Here is an 18,388-nt window from a genome sequence, read left to right on the forward strand (position 1 = left end):
CCCACAGCACTTACCTTGCTTCTTGCTGAAAGTCCCAGACTGGTGAGTCTGTGTTTTCTATTACTGAAGTGGTTACTGGAGCATCTGCACCAGCCACAGCAAATGATACACAGCTACTGGGGGCTGTTACTTCACGTTCTGTCAAAGGACTCCCTAAAATTATACAGAGTTAAATACAGATTTGTTATTAATAATTAAAAGAAATACCTAAAGGCAGTTCAGCAATTAAAAGCACAGTATTAACAAAGAAATCCACCATCTAGGAAACACTGCTTTTCATTGATGGAGCTGAAAATACTTTGCATTTATGATGGGAGTAAATATTACGTGAACCATTTATAGAACAGAAACTGGAATATTCAAGGAAGAAAGAGGAAAACCATTTGATCATCTGAGGACTCAGAAGCAAAGCTTGGAATAAAACCCCACTCCACAAGACCCTGTTCCAGTGCTTGATCTATCCTTCATGCTGGGCCATAGAATTTGGCAATCCTAGCTGCAAAAATAGAAACCACTCAGTGTCACAAAAGGCATTTTGACTTAACAGTTGACTTAATCCCAACATAAGAAGGACGTGGAGCTGTTGGAGTGAGGCTCCAACAGAGGAGGCCATGGAGCTGCTGCGAGGACTGGAAAAGCTCTGCTCTGGATGAGCTTTAAGCTCCCTTCAACCCAAACCATTCCATGATTTTATGATTCTCTCACACCATAAACTGCTGAGTGTTCCTTTCCTGTGTATCACCCAGCCTGTGAAACAGTTAATCTTAAGAGACATTTCCAGTAAACTCACCTCGGGTCAGTTCCTTATTCCTATTTGTATTTAGGCAGTGTGCAATGGCCCAAACAAGATCAGACCACTCCAAGTGCTGAGCAAACACAAAGTGATTGAGTCCTGCAGAGCTGGAAGTGCCCAAGGTGAATGGAGAGCACCTGATGTATTTAAAAGGGTTTAACTCATCTTAAACAAAGAGATTCACCTCTAGACTGCAAATTGAGGGGAAAAACAAAAGCCTCCAAACCCCAAATTCACCAAGTGTGTTAAATCACTGCATATCCAGAACCAAACATCCTCCCAGGATGGAATATTTTAATACACTTTGCATAAATTTAAAAGCAAAGAGCAATTCTTTGGTGCCCCTCAGCACAGTGATGAGCCACCAGCTGTAATTCCCACTCTGCAGAGCAGGAAGCAGCATGTCAAGCCTGGCTGAGCTCAGACTGCTCTGCCCTGACGTTGCCATTCCTCACTGCTGTGTCTGGCAGTCTCCAGATAGCAGGAGCAGTGCAGCTTTACACATTGATTACACGCTAGGAATGCAAATTTGGAAGAGCCTTGGAGATATGAGCGCCTTGGGGTGAAGTTATTCACATAAAGCTTCACTTCAGAATTCAGCTGTTATCTGCAACAGTGAGCATTATATTATTTATAATTTGGATTTTCATAGGAACATAGACTAGCTTGTGTTGGAAGGGACCTTAAAGCTCCTCCAGTCCCAACCCCTGCCACGGGCAGGGACACCTTCCACTAGAGCAGGTTGCTCCAAGCCCCTGTGTCCAACCTGGCCTTGAACACTGCCAGGGATGGGGCAGCCACAGCTTCTCTGGGAAAAGTCTGTGCCAGCGCCTCAGCACCCTCACAGGGAAGAGCTTCTGCCTCAGAGCTCATCTCAATCTCCCCTCTGGCAGGTTAAAGCCATTCCCCTTGGCCTGTCCCTCCATCCCTTGTCCAAAGCCCCTCTCCAGGTTTCCTGGAGCCCCTTTAGGCACTGGAGCTGCTCTAAGGTCTCCCCTTCAGGAGCCTTCTCTTCTCCAGGCTGCCCCAGCCCAGCTCTCTCAGCCTGGCTCCAGAGCAGAGCTGCTCCAGCCCTTGGAGCATCATTTTATTGATACAGATGGGCTGAATAGTTTAACCTGCTTCCCCTGTACTTTACACCAACAGCGTGCCATCAATGCTCTTGGGGTTGCAACACTACGTAGCCAAGTTCAAAACCAACCACATCCCTTCACTGTGCTGGATTAGGTACCTGGTATGAACAGATCCCAGGAAGAATAAAAGAGAAATACACCTTTGGAGGTGGTGATGTTACCTTTTAAACTCAGATGCATTGCTCTTTCCACAAGGATATTGACAGCAACTGTGTTTTCCAGCAGCACCACGTCATCTTCTTGTGGTTTGCCATCGGTGGTTTCTGAACTTACAACATCCAGTTTCTGACTGTGATTTTCAGAGACCTGTTGGCTCAGAGCAGGGGCTTTCTCTGTGCCTTCATCTTCACTGCTGCTGTATTCCTCAGCACACTGAAGTCTGCTGGGCAGAGCAGAAGTGGTAGAAAGGATGATGTGAACACGTAGAGCAGCTCCTGCTAGGTTTGCAGCGTTGCATCTGAACAGTGGATAAACCCCTGCAAGAGAATCCACAACCAACCAGCTAAGCAAGCCAAAGGACAAAGAGGATCTTGGAAAACTTTGCTAGAGTTCTTTACAGGAGAGACCCCATCCCTGGCAGTGTTCAAGGCCAGGTTGGACACAGGGGCTTGGAGCAACCTGCTCTAGTGGAAGGTGTCCCTGCCCATGGCAGGGGGTTGGGACTGGAGGAGCTTTAAGGTCCCTTCCAACCCAAACCAGGCTGGGATTCTATGGTGTATACAGGACAAAACTGAACATGTTTTTCTTAAAGTGCCAAGAGAAGTAACTGAACTAAAACATCAGTAAAGAGGGATGAAACACAACAGTGTTCTTCAGGAACTTACCACTGACACTTATTGGTTTCCTCGACCTCTCTGCTAACGCTGCAAGGTCGACATAGGCAGATCCAATGAGACGATCTGTATCAAGTGGTCTTTCCACCTCATTTTCTTTCCCATATGCCCACCACACCTGGATTTCTAATTTCTCCTCTCTGAAGAACCAAAGCAGCCCGTGGCTCCTTCTGAGCATCACCTTGTTTGGTTTCTTGAAGTTTATTGTAACGTTCTTGGTGTCATCACTCAATTTTGGCCTTTTGAGCACAGTCCAAGTGGCTTCCTGGTTATATAGTTTATACCTGAGGTAGCAATAAGTGCTTTTGTTTAGGTGTGTCTGGCCTGCAAGCAGCAAGCAGTGGATGGGCAGCCATACTCTTGGGGTTGAGATGGTCACAGCCACTGGCTGGGCACTCTGCTGCCACTCATCACTGTCATCCATGCTGTCCTCATGGATCTCCTCACTGTTCCATCCCAAGAGCTTAGCAGCTTCCAAAACACGCTCCCTGTCATCCTGATGAGCAAAGGTGACAGAGAGTTCCAGCCCTCCCACGATGGCCTGCATGATGTTTGTGCTGTGAGGAGGCATGACATCTTCAGACAGGGTAACTGGGTACCAGCCTGAAATACCTTCAGGAGAAGAGATCAAAATCAGACTTATCCAGCCTTTTGGAAAGTATCAGTAAAGATTTTTCCACTCTCTAGTCATTGGCCAAGGACCAGTCCTTGAACTATTTATTTCTTGTGAAATATGGAATTTGGCAAGTCATTTCGAACCTGAAACAGCAGCAAATTGTGAGACCTCAGAAAACCTCAGCAGTAGTTGTGATCCCAAAGGCATTTTCCTTTCCATTTCATTAATGATACTCATTTTACAATGAAACTATATCCCACGAATCTCCAGTTATAAAATTAGGCATCCTCATTGCTTTCCTCCTCTCTTCCCACTAAAAATAACCCCCAAATTTCATGTTGGAGATAATGAGTACTATACTGAAACTAAGTAGAAATAACCAAGGCAATAATGAAACCAACATTATTACAAGACATACTCATCACAAAGTAACACTACATAGAGAAGGTATTTTAAATTCAGTTTAAAACCATAAATCCTACTGCTTCCCAACTGATCTAATCCTCTGTTTCCAGCTTTGACATCTGAAAAGCAATCATTGGTCATCTACTGAATACTACAACTCTTGGACTTTCAATCTTAAGGTAGAAAACAACCAGCACTGAATAAAATACTAATGAGTTGTGCTGGGTTTAGCTGGGATGGGGTTAAATTTCTTAATGATAGCTTCAGAATATTCATTCTCCTATGGAGCCAGGCTGAGAGAGCTGGGCTGGGGCAGCCTGGAGAAGAGAAGGCTCCTGAAGGGGAGCCCTTAGAGCAGCTCCAGTGCCTAAAGGGGCTCCAGGAAACCTGGAGAGGGGCTTTGGACAAGGGCCTGGAGGGACAGGCCAAGGGGAATGGCTTTAACCTGCCACAGGGGAGATTGAGATGAGCTCTGAGGCAGAAGCTCTTCCCTGTGAGGGTGCTGAGGCGCTGGCACAGGGTGCCCAGAGAAGCTGTGGCTGCCCCATCCCTGGCAGTGTTCAAGGCCAGGTTGGACACAGGGGCTTGGAGCAACCTGCTCTAGTGGAAGGTGTCCCTGCCCGGGGCAGGGGTTGGAGCTGGAGGAGCTTTAAGGTCCCTTCATCCCAAACCAGTCTGGGATTCTAGGATTCAGCTGCTATACATCCTTCACCCTAAAACCAGATCTTCAAACAACAACTTTCATCTAAGTCCTCTAATACAGGATTTTTGATGACAACATGTGCAATGTCTGAAAAAACCTTAAAAAAAACCCCAAAACCCAACAAAAACCCCAAATCAGAATGAAAATTGCTTTAAGAAATCACAAGAGCATTTATGCAGACTCTCAGCAGCATGACACTGTTGTATTACCTGATCTTCTTCTCAGCAGGTCTCTGGTTGGAATTGTGACTGTCCCAAGAAGACAATCTCTTGATGTCCGAGGTGCCAATCTGTCAGTGGCTGGAAAAGACATAATTGTGTAAATATATCAAACTGGATCACAAGATTTGAAGTGCTTGAGACAACATCTCCTTTGCAAGCAAGCTGGACCACCTCAACAGCAAGATGTCATTCAGAAAATACTTTTAACCCATGAAAAAGGACAAAAGTCAAAGCAAATTACTCAGGACATATCAGGCCATAATCAGTGAGAAACAAGGGTATGAACAAAACCTGCCCTTTGGCATTGCCAGTGCACACTCAGGAGAGAATACATGTTCCACCAGCACTGAATATGGAGAAACTTTTAGGGAATATTTCCATCATAGAAACACAGAAAGGTTTGTGTTGGAAGGGACCTTAAAGCTCATCCAGCTCCAACCCCCTGCCATGGGCAGGGACACCTTCCACTAGAGCAGGTTGCTCCAAGCCCCTGTGTCCAACCTGGCCTTGAACACTGCCAGGGATGGGGCAGCCACAGCTTCTCTGGGAAAAGTCTGTGCCAGCGCCTCAGCACCCTCACAGGGAAGAGCTTCTGCCTCAGAGCTCATCTCAATCTCCCCTCTGGCAGGTTAAAGCCATTCCCCTTGGCCTGGCCCTACAGGCCCTTGTAAAAATTTCTTGTAAGACCCCTTTAAGTACTGGAAGGTGTGATCCAGTCCCCTTCATTTTAGTTTAGAAGAGAGACTATTCATAGAATCATAGAATGGTTTGTGTTGGAAGGGACCTTAAAGATCCTGGCAGGGGGCTGGAACTGGATGAGCTTTAAGGTCCCTTCCAAGCCAAACCATTCTGTGATTCTATGACTCTGCAAGAGAATTCAGTCCTTGTAATGAAGGTAAGTTCCTCCTTACCTGACTTGGTGCTCTGATGGTAGATAGAGAAGATGATATCAGCAGACTGCAAAAGCTCCCCCAGACAAGAGGCTTCTCCACTGCTCTTCTGAATGATGAGGTTACAGGGAAACTCGATGTGATGCTCAAACTCAGGGCAGAAGGTACAAGCCACAGCTCGTGTGTGACGTCTCTCTGCCTCAGGTAGGAAGGAGAGGTGCACAGAGACGTAAGCATTGACTCCCACACCTGCATAGTACTGGAGGGAAGGGTTCTTTTGTGCCACAGCTCTTCATTTAGGATGTAAAGAGAAAAGAAGAAAATGAATTAATATAATGTACAAGGAATCTGGGAACTAATGCAATTAAAGCAAAGGTTTCAAGTCTTCATGGAACAAAACAGTGGATATTTTAAGTCAACGCAGATGTGGGATCTCACTGGGATTTATCTCTCACCATTTTTCTGTCATCTGAACATACCAGAAACAGATATGAAATGGTGAAAGCAACTATCACAAGATCCATCACTGGTGTCTGTGTTCTTATCATTGTCAAGATTTGAGACCAAAGTGGTTGAGAAAGTACTCAGCACCTTTAAAAATATCCCCTACTGCAGATAAAGCTGGAGGGTAACTGCAGGAGAACCTGTCCTGGAAGGAAGCAAAAGTCCAAGCCAAATTATTTTTACAGTCTAGTACTGACAAGCAAAAGGAGGTGAAATCAGCAGAGGGAATTATTTACAAGTAAAACAGAGCCGGGTATTACTCAGGTCATAGAATCCCAGAGTGGTTTGGGATGAAGGGACCTTAAAGCTCCTCCAGTTCCAACCCCCTGCCACGGGCAGGGACACCTTCCACTAGAGCAGGTTGCTCCAAGCCCCTGTGTCCAACCTGGCCTTGAACACTGCCAGGGATGGGGCAGCCACAGCTTCTCTGGGAAAAGTCTGTGCCAGCGCCTCAGCACCCTCACAGGGAAGAGCTTCTGCCTCAGATCTCATCTCAATCTCCCCTCTGGCAGGTTAAAGCCATTCCCCTTGGCCTGTCCCTCCATCCCTTGGCCAAAGCCCCTCTCCAGGTTTCCTGGAGCCCCTTTAGGCACTGGAGCTGCTCTAAGGTCTCCCCTTCAGGAGCCTTCTCTTCTCCAGGCTGCCCCAGCCCAGCTCTCTCAGCCTGGCTCCAGAGCAGAGCTGCTCCAGCCCTCGCAGCATCTTCTGCTTTCTTTACTGCTCCAAGCACCATATGGCAGTGATCCTCAACCAGCCTTCTGGAATTAAGATGGATCAGGAGCTCAGCAACATGGAGAAAGGGTCAGTGAGCACTGCTCTAGAATGACAGGAGCCACCCATCTCTTATGGAATTTACATCCTCTCTTTTAGCCCTTTCTTAATTCTTGAAGATCACATATTGGAACTCAGTTCAAGTCACACCATGCACTTAGAGCAGCAGCCTTCTGGTGAAATGGAACATGTTTCATTTACTAAATAATTTCTTGATGTTTTCACAGAAAGCAATCTCAGCTAGCTCTTAAATCAGTAACACCCAGATCCAGTGCCCAAATAGGTATCACTTCATATCAGTCCATTTTTAGAACAGCCTTTGGTGTAGAAAAAGGTGGAAATGTAGAAAAATGTGCCCTTCCAATCTCCATCCTTCTGCAGAACAAGTGCTATCACACTGTTCTGCAGCTTCAGGGACAAAAATAACCACTGATGTTCTTTATAAAGTTATTTTCACTTCTGATGAGAACCCAGTTTGAATCTCAGGCTCTGCAGAGGGGAAGTTGGCCAATTCCAATTTGTTCTTATCTAATGTCTCAGCCTGCTGCCTCCTGATAAAGCTATTTTAAGAGAAAAAAACCCTTTCCTTTTTGACTCAGGCTTTACCTCGCTGCTGCTTGCAAACCAGCTGCTCTGTGTATCTGTACAGCAAGAGAAACAGCTCGAGCAGTTCCTCCTGCTGCTGTCCTCATGGATCGCTGGTATCGCACACTCACATCCAGCAAGCCTGGATGAGATGAAAGAAAGGAAGGAAGGAAATGGTCAGCTTTTGATAGAGTTACATTCAATATCATCAAGACTTAGTTGTATCTCTTAATACAGAACTTACTCTAGAAATGCAAAAAAAGAGAGCCAATTGTATCCTGGGCTGCATCAAAAGAACTGTGAGCAGCAGGTCAAAGGAGGTGATTCTGCCCCTCTGCTCTGCTCTGGTGAGCCCCCACTTGCAGCACTGTGTGCAGTGCTGGGGTCCTCAGCATCAGAAGGACATGGAGCTGTTGGAGCAAGGCCAGAGGAGGCCACGAGGATGCTCAGGGGCTGGAGCAGCTCCCGTATGGAGCCAGGCTGAGAACATTGGGGCTGTTGAGCCTGGAGAAGAGAAGCTGCGTGGAGACCTCAGAGCAGCTCCCAGTGTCTGAAGGGGGCTCCAAGGATGCTGCAGAGGGACCTTCATCAGGGACTGGAGTGATAGGACAAGGGGTGATGGGTTCAAACTGAAACAGGGGAGATTTAGGTTGGATCTAAGGAAAAAGGTCTTTACTGTGGGAGTGGTGAGACCCTGGCACAGGTTTTTTGGGGATGTGCTTTAAACCAGAAGAGGGAAGATTTAGATGCTTTTGTAGTTTCTAATACATCAACAACGTTTGTGTCTTTGCTGCTGAGTGGATCACCATCCTTTACCTCCACCAAGAGAGCAGACTGAAGGACCTCTCTGGCACACTGTCCCTCAAACATTGGGGTGCCAACCCCAGGCTCAGCTCTAGTGAGCCTGGTTTTATCACATAGAGCGAAACCCCACAAGTCTTCCTTACCTGAAGACCTCAGATGAAATTCCTCTGAGGAATCAGTCCGGGGGACCAATGGAAGGTTAAAAGTCTGTATCCCTATTTCTTCACGGTGCTGTATAGTCACCATGGCACAGAGCCGTGACAAAGGCAAGGTCCCTTTGGCAACCACCTGGTCTCTGACATTGGGGTAATAATACCTGGTAAGACACAAAGGAGCAGTATCAGTCATGGTGTTTGGATGATGACAAAATGATCATCATTTCTGTCACAATTGCATATAAGTCGATTTTAACTTGAGTGTCTTCAAACACAAGTTGGGCTCCTGATAGCTAAGGGATAGCTCAAGTAAATGAATTTACACAAAATGAAACAATAAATGAGGGGGAATGAGGAGACTGAGATGAGCTCTGAGGCAGAAGCTCTTCCCTGGGAGGGTGCTGAGGCGCTGGCACAGACTTTCCCAGAGAAGCTGTGGCTGCCCCATCCCTGGCAGTGTTCAAGGCCAGGTTGGACACAGGGGCTTGGAGCAACCTGCTCTAGTGGAAGGTGTCCCTGCCCATGGCAGGGGTTGGAACTGGATGAGCTTTAAGGTCCCTTCATCCCAAACCAGTCTGGGATTCTATTTGATTTGATTCTATTCTATTTGATTTGGTTTTCTATTTGATTTGATTCTATTCTATGATTCCAATTTTACAGTATTTCTTTGTAATTGGTAACTTGTATTAAGGAATAAAAACCCAACCCAACCCAATGAAATTATACTGCCAGGGTGCTATGAAGTAAAATTTAGATGTGCCAAGCATTTAAACGTGACTTTTAGGTCTCTTTGCTGATAACAAAGTGGAAGAAAGCAAACTAAGAGCACACACTCTAAAGAAGTGCTAAGAAGAGAATAGCAATTAGCACTCTTGGGGGAAAAAATAGAGGCTCACATGTCTTAAATTCAACCTTAAATGCAGATATCCATCACCAAATGCTGATGAGCTCACCACTTTATCACTTGTTATTGCTTATCCATCCCAAAGCTAGAGATTTTTCAATACCAGATATGTTTCTATCTGTACTGCTGTGACATCTACAAGGAATAGGATGTTATTCTGTACCTGCACCAGACTTCAAACTGGATTCCTCCTCCAGCCACTCCTGGTGCTGTAAACGCAGTGACCAGGAGCCTCTGGACTGGGATATCAGCAGGAACCAACAAAGAATGATGATGCTCATCGTTAAAGACAGGATCAGGGACACACAAAGTGGTCGCTGTGCGGAATGGCTTCAATTTGATGCCTGCAAGTCAAGCAGAGGTGGTTAAAAATGGTTGTATTTGGGGTTTCAACCTTCTTCTGTTTGCAATTCTTGTTCTTCTGAGTTTCACCTCACAAATCTTTTCAAGCAATCCCATGAACCTGTGAGCCACAGGTGGAAAACTACAGTTAAACGTGACTGGAAGCTCACACAGTCCACAGGAGTTGCTATGGAACCATGTTATACTGAGTGTGTTTTCCAGAGGAAATACATGTTAGTGATTCAAAGCCCTCAAGATCAACACTAAGTCCTTTTCTCCAACTGCCATTATTTAAATACTCCTTTCTAATCCTAACCATCTAAACCAGGGAAGTCTTCTCGTGGTGTATCCATGAAACTGAGCATCTTGAGAGGCTTTGTATGTAAAGCCTTTATTGGATTTAGCTGTATATAGTGTCAATATCCCCTGTGAATCTGCCCTTTGCAGGATGAGTTGGGGAAGCCCTCTGGGATCTTTAACAGAAAGATAGCATGTGAAGAGACTCAAAACCAGGAATCCTTTTTTGTTGGGAACTTTGTCACCTGCCTCAATCAAAGCAGGCTTTTCATTTACTGATGGACCCAAGAACAGTTGGGTGTAGACAACAGCAAGCTCTGGCTGCATGAAAGCTCTGAAATCACACACCCTCTTAAGCAGAGACATTACTAAACAAGATTTAACTGGAACAATACTCTAAATTTGGATGGATTATAAGAGAAACTTACCATCCTCATGCAATTTAGCTCCTTGCAGTGCACCACAACCAGCCTCTTGAACTGGGAAGTAGTACTGTACGTAGCAGTCGGCCTCTCCCCAGACAGTGGATTGTAATGGTGTGAGTCCTTTCACACTCTCCACGTGGATCTCAAACACATGCTCCAGCAGGTCTTCCCCTTCTTGGTCTAACTGCTAATAAAACAAAGGGAATCCATGCAGAAAGGACAACTCTTTAGGGAATAGCATATAAGAGGACATTAGGGGGCTGATAAGAAACCTGGAGAGGGGCTTTGGGCAAGGGATGGAGGGACAGGCCAAGGGGAATGGCTTTAACCTGCCAGAGGGGAGATTGAGATGAGCTCTGAGGCAGAAGCTCTTCCCTGTGAGGGTGCTGAGGCGCTGGCACAGACTTTTCCCAGAGAAGCTGTGGCTGCCCCATCCCTGGCAGTGTTCAAGGCCAGGTTGGACACAGGGGCTTGGAGCAACCTGCTCTAGTGGGAGGTGCCCCTGCCTGTGGCAGGGGTTGGAGCTGGAGGAGCTTTAAGGTCCCTTCAACCCAAACCAGTCTGGGATTCTATGATACAGAACAAAATTGGCATCAAAAGAGATTGAGAATCACTGCTCCACTAAGGAACCCACTGGTAAAATCCTTTTCATGTGTCCATAACAGCAAGAATGGGAATTTACTGAACAATACCATTACAGGCTTTGCAGGAGGAGGATCCAGAGAGTGGGAAGGTCGCTGTGTGATGGGAGGTACCATCCCTTCTTCAGTTTTTAACCTTTGCAGTGCCACTACTTGATCAGCTGATCCCATTGCCAGAATGACCCTCAGGCTTCCACTTCTGCTGCCACTAAAAACATCCACCACAGGCATGTAGCTGTCCACAGCCACCACGGGATACTGAGCTTGAAGCAGCAGGTGGGAAATCTTTGGATCTCTAGAACAGATTAAAACAAGAACCACACAAGAAAAAAAGAAGTTTTGTTTGTTCTCCCAGTGTGAGAATGAGCCATTGGAATATGAACATGATCACACACAGCTATTTTGAGATGGGACTTTCAATGCAGTTAGAAATCAATCTATCTCCATTCCTCCAGAACTTGGCTCAAGTACACAAAGCCTTCACACAGCCCAGATCTATGAGCTGCCAAATGGAAAAGGCTATTTTCAGCAATGACAAAATACAGCTTTCCAAAAGCTAACATAGTCATAAGTCAGCCTAGAGATGTGTGAGCAAGGGGATGAACTGCAACAAGACTCCTATTAACATACTGGAGTCATATTATACTTTTATGAGGCTGTTACACACCTTTGGGGATGGATTTGGGCAGGAAGAAAAGGAACAGGGACAGTCTCCGAGAGAAATGTGAAAACTTCTAATAACCAAAGATAATCACAAGTAAACTACAGTGGATTCCTGAAAAAATGATACAAATTACAAATGATTAAATAGCAAAGTAGTGGCCAGTGAGTTCCAGCACCATCTGATTTTCACTTATCATTAGTCTGACCAAAATAGGCCCCATCCCTGGCAGCGTTCAAGGCCAGGTTGGACACAGGGGCTTGGAGCAACCTGCTCTAGTGGAAGGTGTCCCTGCCCGTGGCAGGGGTTGGAGCTGGAGGAGCTTTAAGGTCCTTTCCAACCCAAACCAGTCCACGATTCTATGATACTATGAATAAATCTTTGCATGAGAAAGAATCTCTCCTGTCCAGTAGTTCCTTTAATTTACATAGTTTTAAGCAGGTAAAATACTTGACTGAACAAGAAGGCAAACATTGAACCAAAAAGATCAGAGAGCTCTGGAGAGACCCACTGGATAAGACAACAATTAAAACATGAAGTGTTTATAGAGACCTTTTTGATAGCACAGTCATTATCCTGTGCTGTGCACACTGACAGCATCCCTAGCAATGGGATTCATGCCGAGCATAATCAGGAAGAAAATCACTGTGTCAGTCACAAGGCTGGTAAATCACCAATGGAATGCCATGCTTCATTTTCCTGTGCAGCCACTTTGATCTCTTACAGTCTTCTTGCTTCATAGGGCCACAAGTTAGACTGACACCAAACCTGATGCAGCAGTGTCTTTATTTCTCACAGTTTACCTGTATTTCTGTATGAGGACAGTGTGACTCACACCCACAGTGGGAGAGGAGAGGAGACGGAAGAAGGGAGAAGAAGGGAGAAGAGAGAAGAAGGGAGAAGGGAGAAGAAGAGAGAAGGAAGAAGAGAGAAGAAGAGAGAATACAGAAGGGAGAAGAGAGAAGAAGAGAGAAGAAGAGAGAAGAAGAAGAAGAGAGAAGAAGAGAGAAGAAGAGAGAAGAAGAGAGAAGAAGAGAGAAGAAGAGAGAAGAAGAGAGAAGAAGAGAGAAGAAGAGAGAAGAAGAGAGAAGAAGAGAGAAGAAGAGAGAAGAAGAGAGAAGAAGAGAGAAGAAGAGAGAAGAAGAGAGAAGAAGAGAAGAGAGAAGGGAGAAGAGAGAAGAGAGAGAAGAGAGAAGAAGAGAGAAGAGAGACGAGAGAAGAGAGACGAGAGACGAGAGACGAGAGAGACGAGAGACGAGAGAGACGAGAGAAGAGAGAGAAGAGAGAGAAGAGAGAGAAGAGAGAGAAGAGAGAGGAGAGAGAGGAGAGAAGAGAGAGAAGAGAGAGAAGAGAGAGAAGAGAGAGAAGAGAGAAGAGAGAGAAGAGAGAAAAGAGAAGAGAGAAAAGAGAGAAGAGAGAAGAGAGAGAAGAGAGAGAAGAGAGAAGAGCTTCTTTCCCTGAACATCACTTAGGATATTTCCCAACCCACTAAACTACAGAACAAGGATATTTACTTGAATGAGATGTAGAACTGATGCAGAGGCAGTTTCACTAATCCCAGCAGTCTGTCACAGCCAGGGCTTCCCATCTTATTCCACACTTCAATAATCATGACGTTGTTCTTCAACCGCTCCAAGTGTTTGGAAGTCAAGGAAAAAGGCATCACCTGAAAGAGTTTAGGGCACAGTTAGCACACAGAGTACACTGGCAGCTATTTGCTAAGTAGAGAACAGTCTGGTAACTCTGCATTATTCCAGTCTACAGAATTGTGCTCCACAGAAATGGAAATGAAGAATTAAATGTACAGTTGCCAAACGAGTTTCAGAGAACTGGTAGGCTTGGGAAAGAGCTAGCCAGGAAAATCCATGTGATTTGGCTAAATGTACCATAACGTCATATGCTATCTGTAAAACACTGCTTTATCTTTAAATACCTGTTTACTGAACAACAGATAAATCATCTCACAGAGCTGACTCAGATGTCTTCTGCCCTGTTTTTCATTTCACTCCTTCAGCTGAAGACTAACGAGTCTCACGAATCACTAAGTATTGTTAAAACAAATGCAATATGGGCCTGTGTGGACTTCATGGAGTCCAACAAGGCCAAGGGCAAGGTCCTGCCCCTGGGTCAGGGCAATCCCAGCACAGACACAGGCTGGGGGAGACGGGATGGAGCAGCCTGAGGAGAAGGACTTGGGGGTGTTGGGTGAGGAGAAGCTCCCCATGACCCGGCTTCAGTGTGTGCTTGAGCCCAGAACCCCCCCCCGTGTGCTGGGCTGCACCCCCAGAGCGTGAGCAGTAGGTCAGGGAGGGGATCCTGCCCCTCTGCTGCGCTCTGGGGAGACCCCCCCTGCAGTCCTGATCCAGCTCTGGGGCAGCAGCACAAGAGGGACGTGGAGCTGCTGGAGCGAGGCCAGAGGAGGCCCCGGAGCTGCTGCGAGGGCTGGAGCAGCTCTGCTCTGGAGCCAGGCTGAGAGAGCTGGGCTGGGGCAGCCTGGAGAAGAGAAGGCTCCTGAAGGGGAGACCTTAGAGCAGCTCCAGTGCCTAAAGGGGCTCCAGGAAACCTGGAGCGGGGCTTTGGACAAGGGCCTCTAGGGACGGGCCAAGGGGAATGGCTTTAACCTACCAGAGGGGAGATTGAGATGAGCTCTGAGGCAGAAGCTCTTCCCTGTGAGGGTGCTGAGGCGCTGGCACAGGGTGCCCAGAGAAGCTGTGGCTGCCCCATCCCTGGCAGTGTTCAAGGCCAGGTTGGACACAGGGGCTTGGAGCAACCTGCTCTAGTGGAAGGTGTCCCTGCCCGTGGCAGGGCATTGGGACTGGAGGAGCTTTAAGGTCCCTTCAACCCAAACCAGTCGGTGACTGCATGATTCAATGAAAGAAACAAAAAATTCTATTAGGATGCCATCAACAATATGTTTTCTTGACAAAATGGTAGAAAAGTCTACTTTTTTTCAGTTTTCACCTAAACTCAAGTAATTCTCTTTCATCCTTCAAAAGTCTTATTTGTTATTTAGATGACTCAATAGCTTCATTTCACACCATGCCATCCAACCAAAACAATACTGAAAATAGTTTTAATACACTGGATAGAGCCAAGAAGAGAAGTTCCTGTGTATATAAAAGTAACTTCTCTTTGAATCATGTTTCTAAGTGTGGAATAACTCCCTTCAATCAGTGTTAAACAGAAAACATGTCACTTGCCTGAGAAAAATTGAAGGCAGGTTGAGTTGTGCCCCACACAACAGCAGATCTCGTTGCCTCCTCAGTGCTGAGCAGCTTGCAGTTTAAATACACATTACAAGAACTGGGGAGCCCACAGTCTTCAGCAACAAAATCCTTTCCATCAGGCACCATCAACAGCACATGCAGCAATAACCCATCTTCTCCAGACGTGGCTATTTGTGGCAGCAGATGATGAGCTACAGAGGTTGGTGCAGCCTGTGGTGGCTGCACCATGTTCATGGTGGCTGCTCCTGTCTTCTGTGAGTCAATGTGGTTAAGTTTCAAGCAGTGGGGGCTTCCTGGACTTATACTTTTCCTGGTGGGCTCCTGGAATTCCAGCCCAGGACTTCTCACAGCGTGCACTGGGGCTTGTTGTGCAGCCATAGGTGACCGTGCAGTGGTGTGGGTGAAGTCTTTGTTGTTGGCTGCGAGCTCTAAGGACACCTGTATTGTGAAGAAACATAAAATCAGGAACATGTAGTGCATGTTTTCCTCAAGAACTATGTTAGATCATCACCCAGAGGCTCAGCTTCAGCCACGTGCTGCTTACAAGCTACAGCTGTCACTGCAAATAGACTACATAGGGTTATATCAAATAAAGCTGTAACTGAAGTTCAAAACCACAGTTACAGCTGAATAAAGGCAAAAATGAAAAGCAGTCACCAAGCTGAATGAGAAATGAACACCTATGTGGCCAAGGTGGAAAGTACTGTGACGAAAAAGGTGTGGACAAGCCAGAGGGGGGCCTGAGAGGGCCACAAAGATGGTCTAAGGACTGGGCAGTGTGTGAGGAAAAGCTGAGGGAGCTGGGGCTGTTCAGCTGGAGAAGGGAAGGCTCAGGGAGACCTGATCCCATGTGCCAGGAGTTAAAGGGGGGCTGCAGAGAAGATGGAGACTCCCTCTGGACAAGGAGTCCCATGGGAAAGCCAAGGGGTGATGGGCACAAGTTGCTGCTGGGGAGTAACCTCACAGGGAAGAGCTTCTGCCTCAGAGCTCATCTCAGTCTCCCCTCTGGCAGGTTAAAGCCATTCCCCTTGGCCTGTCCCTCCAGGCCCTTGTCCAAAGCCCCTCTCCAGGTTTCCTGGAGCCCCTTTAGGCACTGGAGCTGCTCTAAGGTCTCCCCTTCAGGAGCCTTCTCTTCTCCAGGCTGCCCCAGCCCAGCTCTCTCAGCCTGGCTCCAGAGCAGAGCTGCTCCAGCCCTCGCAGCAGCTCCGGGGCCTCCTCTGGCCTCGCTCCAACGGGTCTATGATGGCTTAGGAGGGATGAGGAGATATTGTGGCAAAAGATTCCAAACAGTATCTACTCCTAGCAGGTATAAAGAACATGTCCAAAGATGAGCTCAAGGCCACCTGCCAGAAGTGCCAAGTGGACCCAGTAGCTGACATCCCTTATCCTCTCTAAGTACTAGCTTCCTCTTTTGTATGAAGTTCTTGCATTGAACTTCATTTCACTAGTTCCCCACACCACCTCCTTCCACTTTTCTCCTCTCACATGCTGTTCCATTCCATCTTCTCCTGCACAACACACATTTCTCCTCCCTGTCTTCACTTAACTCCTCCCACACCCAACCTCTGCATTTCAGGTTTCACCCTTCTGCGGCTCCTCTAGTGGCAGCTCTGCTGAATGGCTTCTCTGGAAAACGTTTCACAGCCCCAAATACCCTCTTAACCTTTCACTTCTTATGTAGAGAGCTGTTTGTCCTCAGAACTGGCAGATCTCTCACAACGTGCTCTGCAGGACTGTTAATCCTTCTCAGAAGGATCAGAAATGGAGCTTGCTAGTAGAAACTAGGGCTGGAGAAGATAACTCCTGAAGTGACAAGGTGGTACCAATGTCAGGGAGCATCAGGCCTCTGCACCAGGAGAGACCTCAGCTCATGCCATAGGTGGAGTAGGAGCCAAAGCTCCCAGCCCTGAGGATGTGCTGCTCAAAATCTGCCTGTGGAGTGGTTTCTGTATCCAAGCCCTAGATATTGACCCTTGTTTCAGCCTGCAGCCAGGGGAACATCACACAGCAACATCATTAGACATGCAGAAGGTACAAAATACCTCTCCAAAACCCTAAGGAAAATAGAAGTTTCATGTTATCTTGTGTTGGTCTTACACACCTTCATACCTGAGACCTCCAAATTAAAACAAAGAGAGAAAAGAAAGAGGAGGAAAATTAAAAGAAGAGAGAATATGCAGCCAAAATTGGTTGTTTAACTCCAACTCTACCTCGTAAAACACATACCTTTAGTGGTCCAACTGGTGGCTGATCTCCCTCTTTGTCCACAGGTATTTCACAGCTGACAGTGAGCAGCTCTGACTGAACAACCTGGCGTAACTGAAGCGCTGCTGAGCCAATGGCCACTGGCTGAGGGCAGGAAAAGAATCCACTTTGTAAGATTTCTGTCAAGTTTAAAGAACTAAGGGGATATTGTGAAAGGAAAAGTCTTCTGGGAAGCCATGCTCTGCCACCCACCCTCCCATCTCTGCTACCACTAGTTGTTCCAACAGGGATTTGTAGGAAAGTTTCCCTTAGTTCCATTTTCAAGCCTCACCAGGACAACAGGAAGGAAAATTCTTCCATTACCTACTGCAAACAGTTCCAGACTAATGCAAAAATGAACATCCCAAATCCTAATACTGAGCCAGATATCCATAATTAGAGGTGATTTATTCACCCATTAAAAGAAAAGCTCTTTTAGAACAGATGGGCAGATATCCTTGGTGTTGGTTACAACAGAACATGAGCTGAGTTAACACCTCTCGCTGTCTTCATCACATGCAGATGATCAAGCAAATATTTTTAGAGGAAATAAAGATATTTCTTTTTCCCCCAAAATGGATAAGCTACACAGGCAATCACACCTCATGGTATTTACTCTGGGCAGAGCAATGATATCAGCTGCATCCACATTATTCTATATCATATGACTCTATATCATCATTCTATATTGCTGAACGAGCAGTACTCACATTGAAGACTAAAGATTGTAATTGATCCAATATGCTTAAACAGCAGGAGATCAGCTTTAAATCATGGAATCATAGAACCATGGAATTGTTTGGGTTGGATGGGACCTTAAAGCTCCTCCAGGGAAGAGCCATGGGCAGGGACACCTTCCACTAGAGCAGGTTGCTCCAAGCCCCTGTGTCCAACCTGGCCTTGAACACTGCCAGGGATGGGGCAGCCACAGCTTCTCTGGGAAAAGTCTGTGCCAGCGCCTCAGCACCCTCACAGGGAAGAGCTTCTGCCTCAGAGCTCATCTCAATCTCCCCTCTGGCAGGTTAAAGCCATTCCCCTTGGCCTGTCCCTACAGGCCCTTGGCCAAAGCCCCTCTCCAGGTTTCTTGTAGCTCTTCTAGGTACTGGAAGGCTGAAAGACGAACGATAAAGATACGGGAAGGACAATTTCTTTTTGCCTGTCTCTCTCAAACTCAGAAAATCATTTAGTTGGGTGACAAGACTGAACAGCAATTAGTCCAACTTGTAGGATCTGC

At 46.5% G+C, this 18,388-nt stretch overlaps 1 protein-coding gene across 11 annotated transcripts in view; it reads right to left on the reverse strand.

Annotated features, from left to right (window-relative positions):
* LOC115604094 (mitochondrial uncoupling protein 2-like) overlaps positions 1–18,388 on the reverse strand; it is a 53,557-nt gene that overhangs the window by 22,131 nt on the left and 13,038 nt on the right. For 10 of the 11 annotated variants that reach the window (XM_030476823.1, XM_030476825.1, XM_030476822.1 and 7 more), the window contains 13 exons: positions 17,137–17,259; positions 14,884–15,348; positions 13,198–13,349; positions 11,074–11,317; positions 10,385–10,568; positions 9,481–9,661; positions 8,402–8,574; positions 7,476–7,596; positions 5,616–5,884; positions 4,693–4,782; positions 2,751–3,371; positions 2,088–2,402; positions 15–153 (listed from right to left, as the gene is read on the reverse strand). In XM_030476823.1, the coding sequence (XP_030332683.1) occupies positions 15–153; positions 2,088–2,402; positions 2,751–3,371; positions 4,693–4,782; positions 5,616–5,884; positions 7,476–7,596; positions 8,402–8,574; positions 9,481–9,661; positions 10,385–10,568; positions 11,074–11,317; positions 13,198–13,349; positions 14,884–15,348; positions 17,137–17,259 (3,077 nt within the window). The remainder of the gene's footprint in view (positions 1–14; positions 154–2,087; positions 2,403–2,750; positions 3,372–4,692; positions 4,783–5,615; positions 5,885–7,475; positions 7,597–8,401; positions 8,575–9,480; positions 9,662–10,384; positions 10,569–11,073; positions 11,318–13,197; positions 13,350–14,883; positions 15,349–17,136; positions 17,260–18,388) is intronic. The other variant, XM_030476821.1, reaches the window with a different exon arrangement.

This window comes from Strigops habroptila, chromosome 2 (assembly GCF_004027225.2).
Source record: "Strigops habroptila isolate Jane chromosome 2, bStrHab1.2.pri, whole genome shotgun sequence".
Lineage (NCBI taxonomy): Eukaryota > Metazoa > Chordata > Aves > Psittaciformes > Psittacidae > Strigops > Strigops habroptila.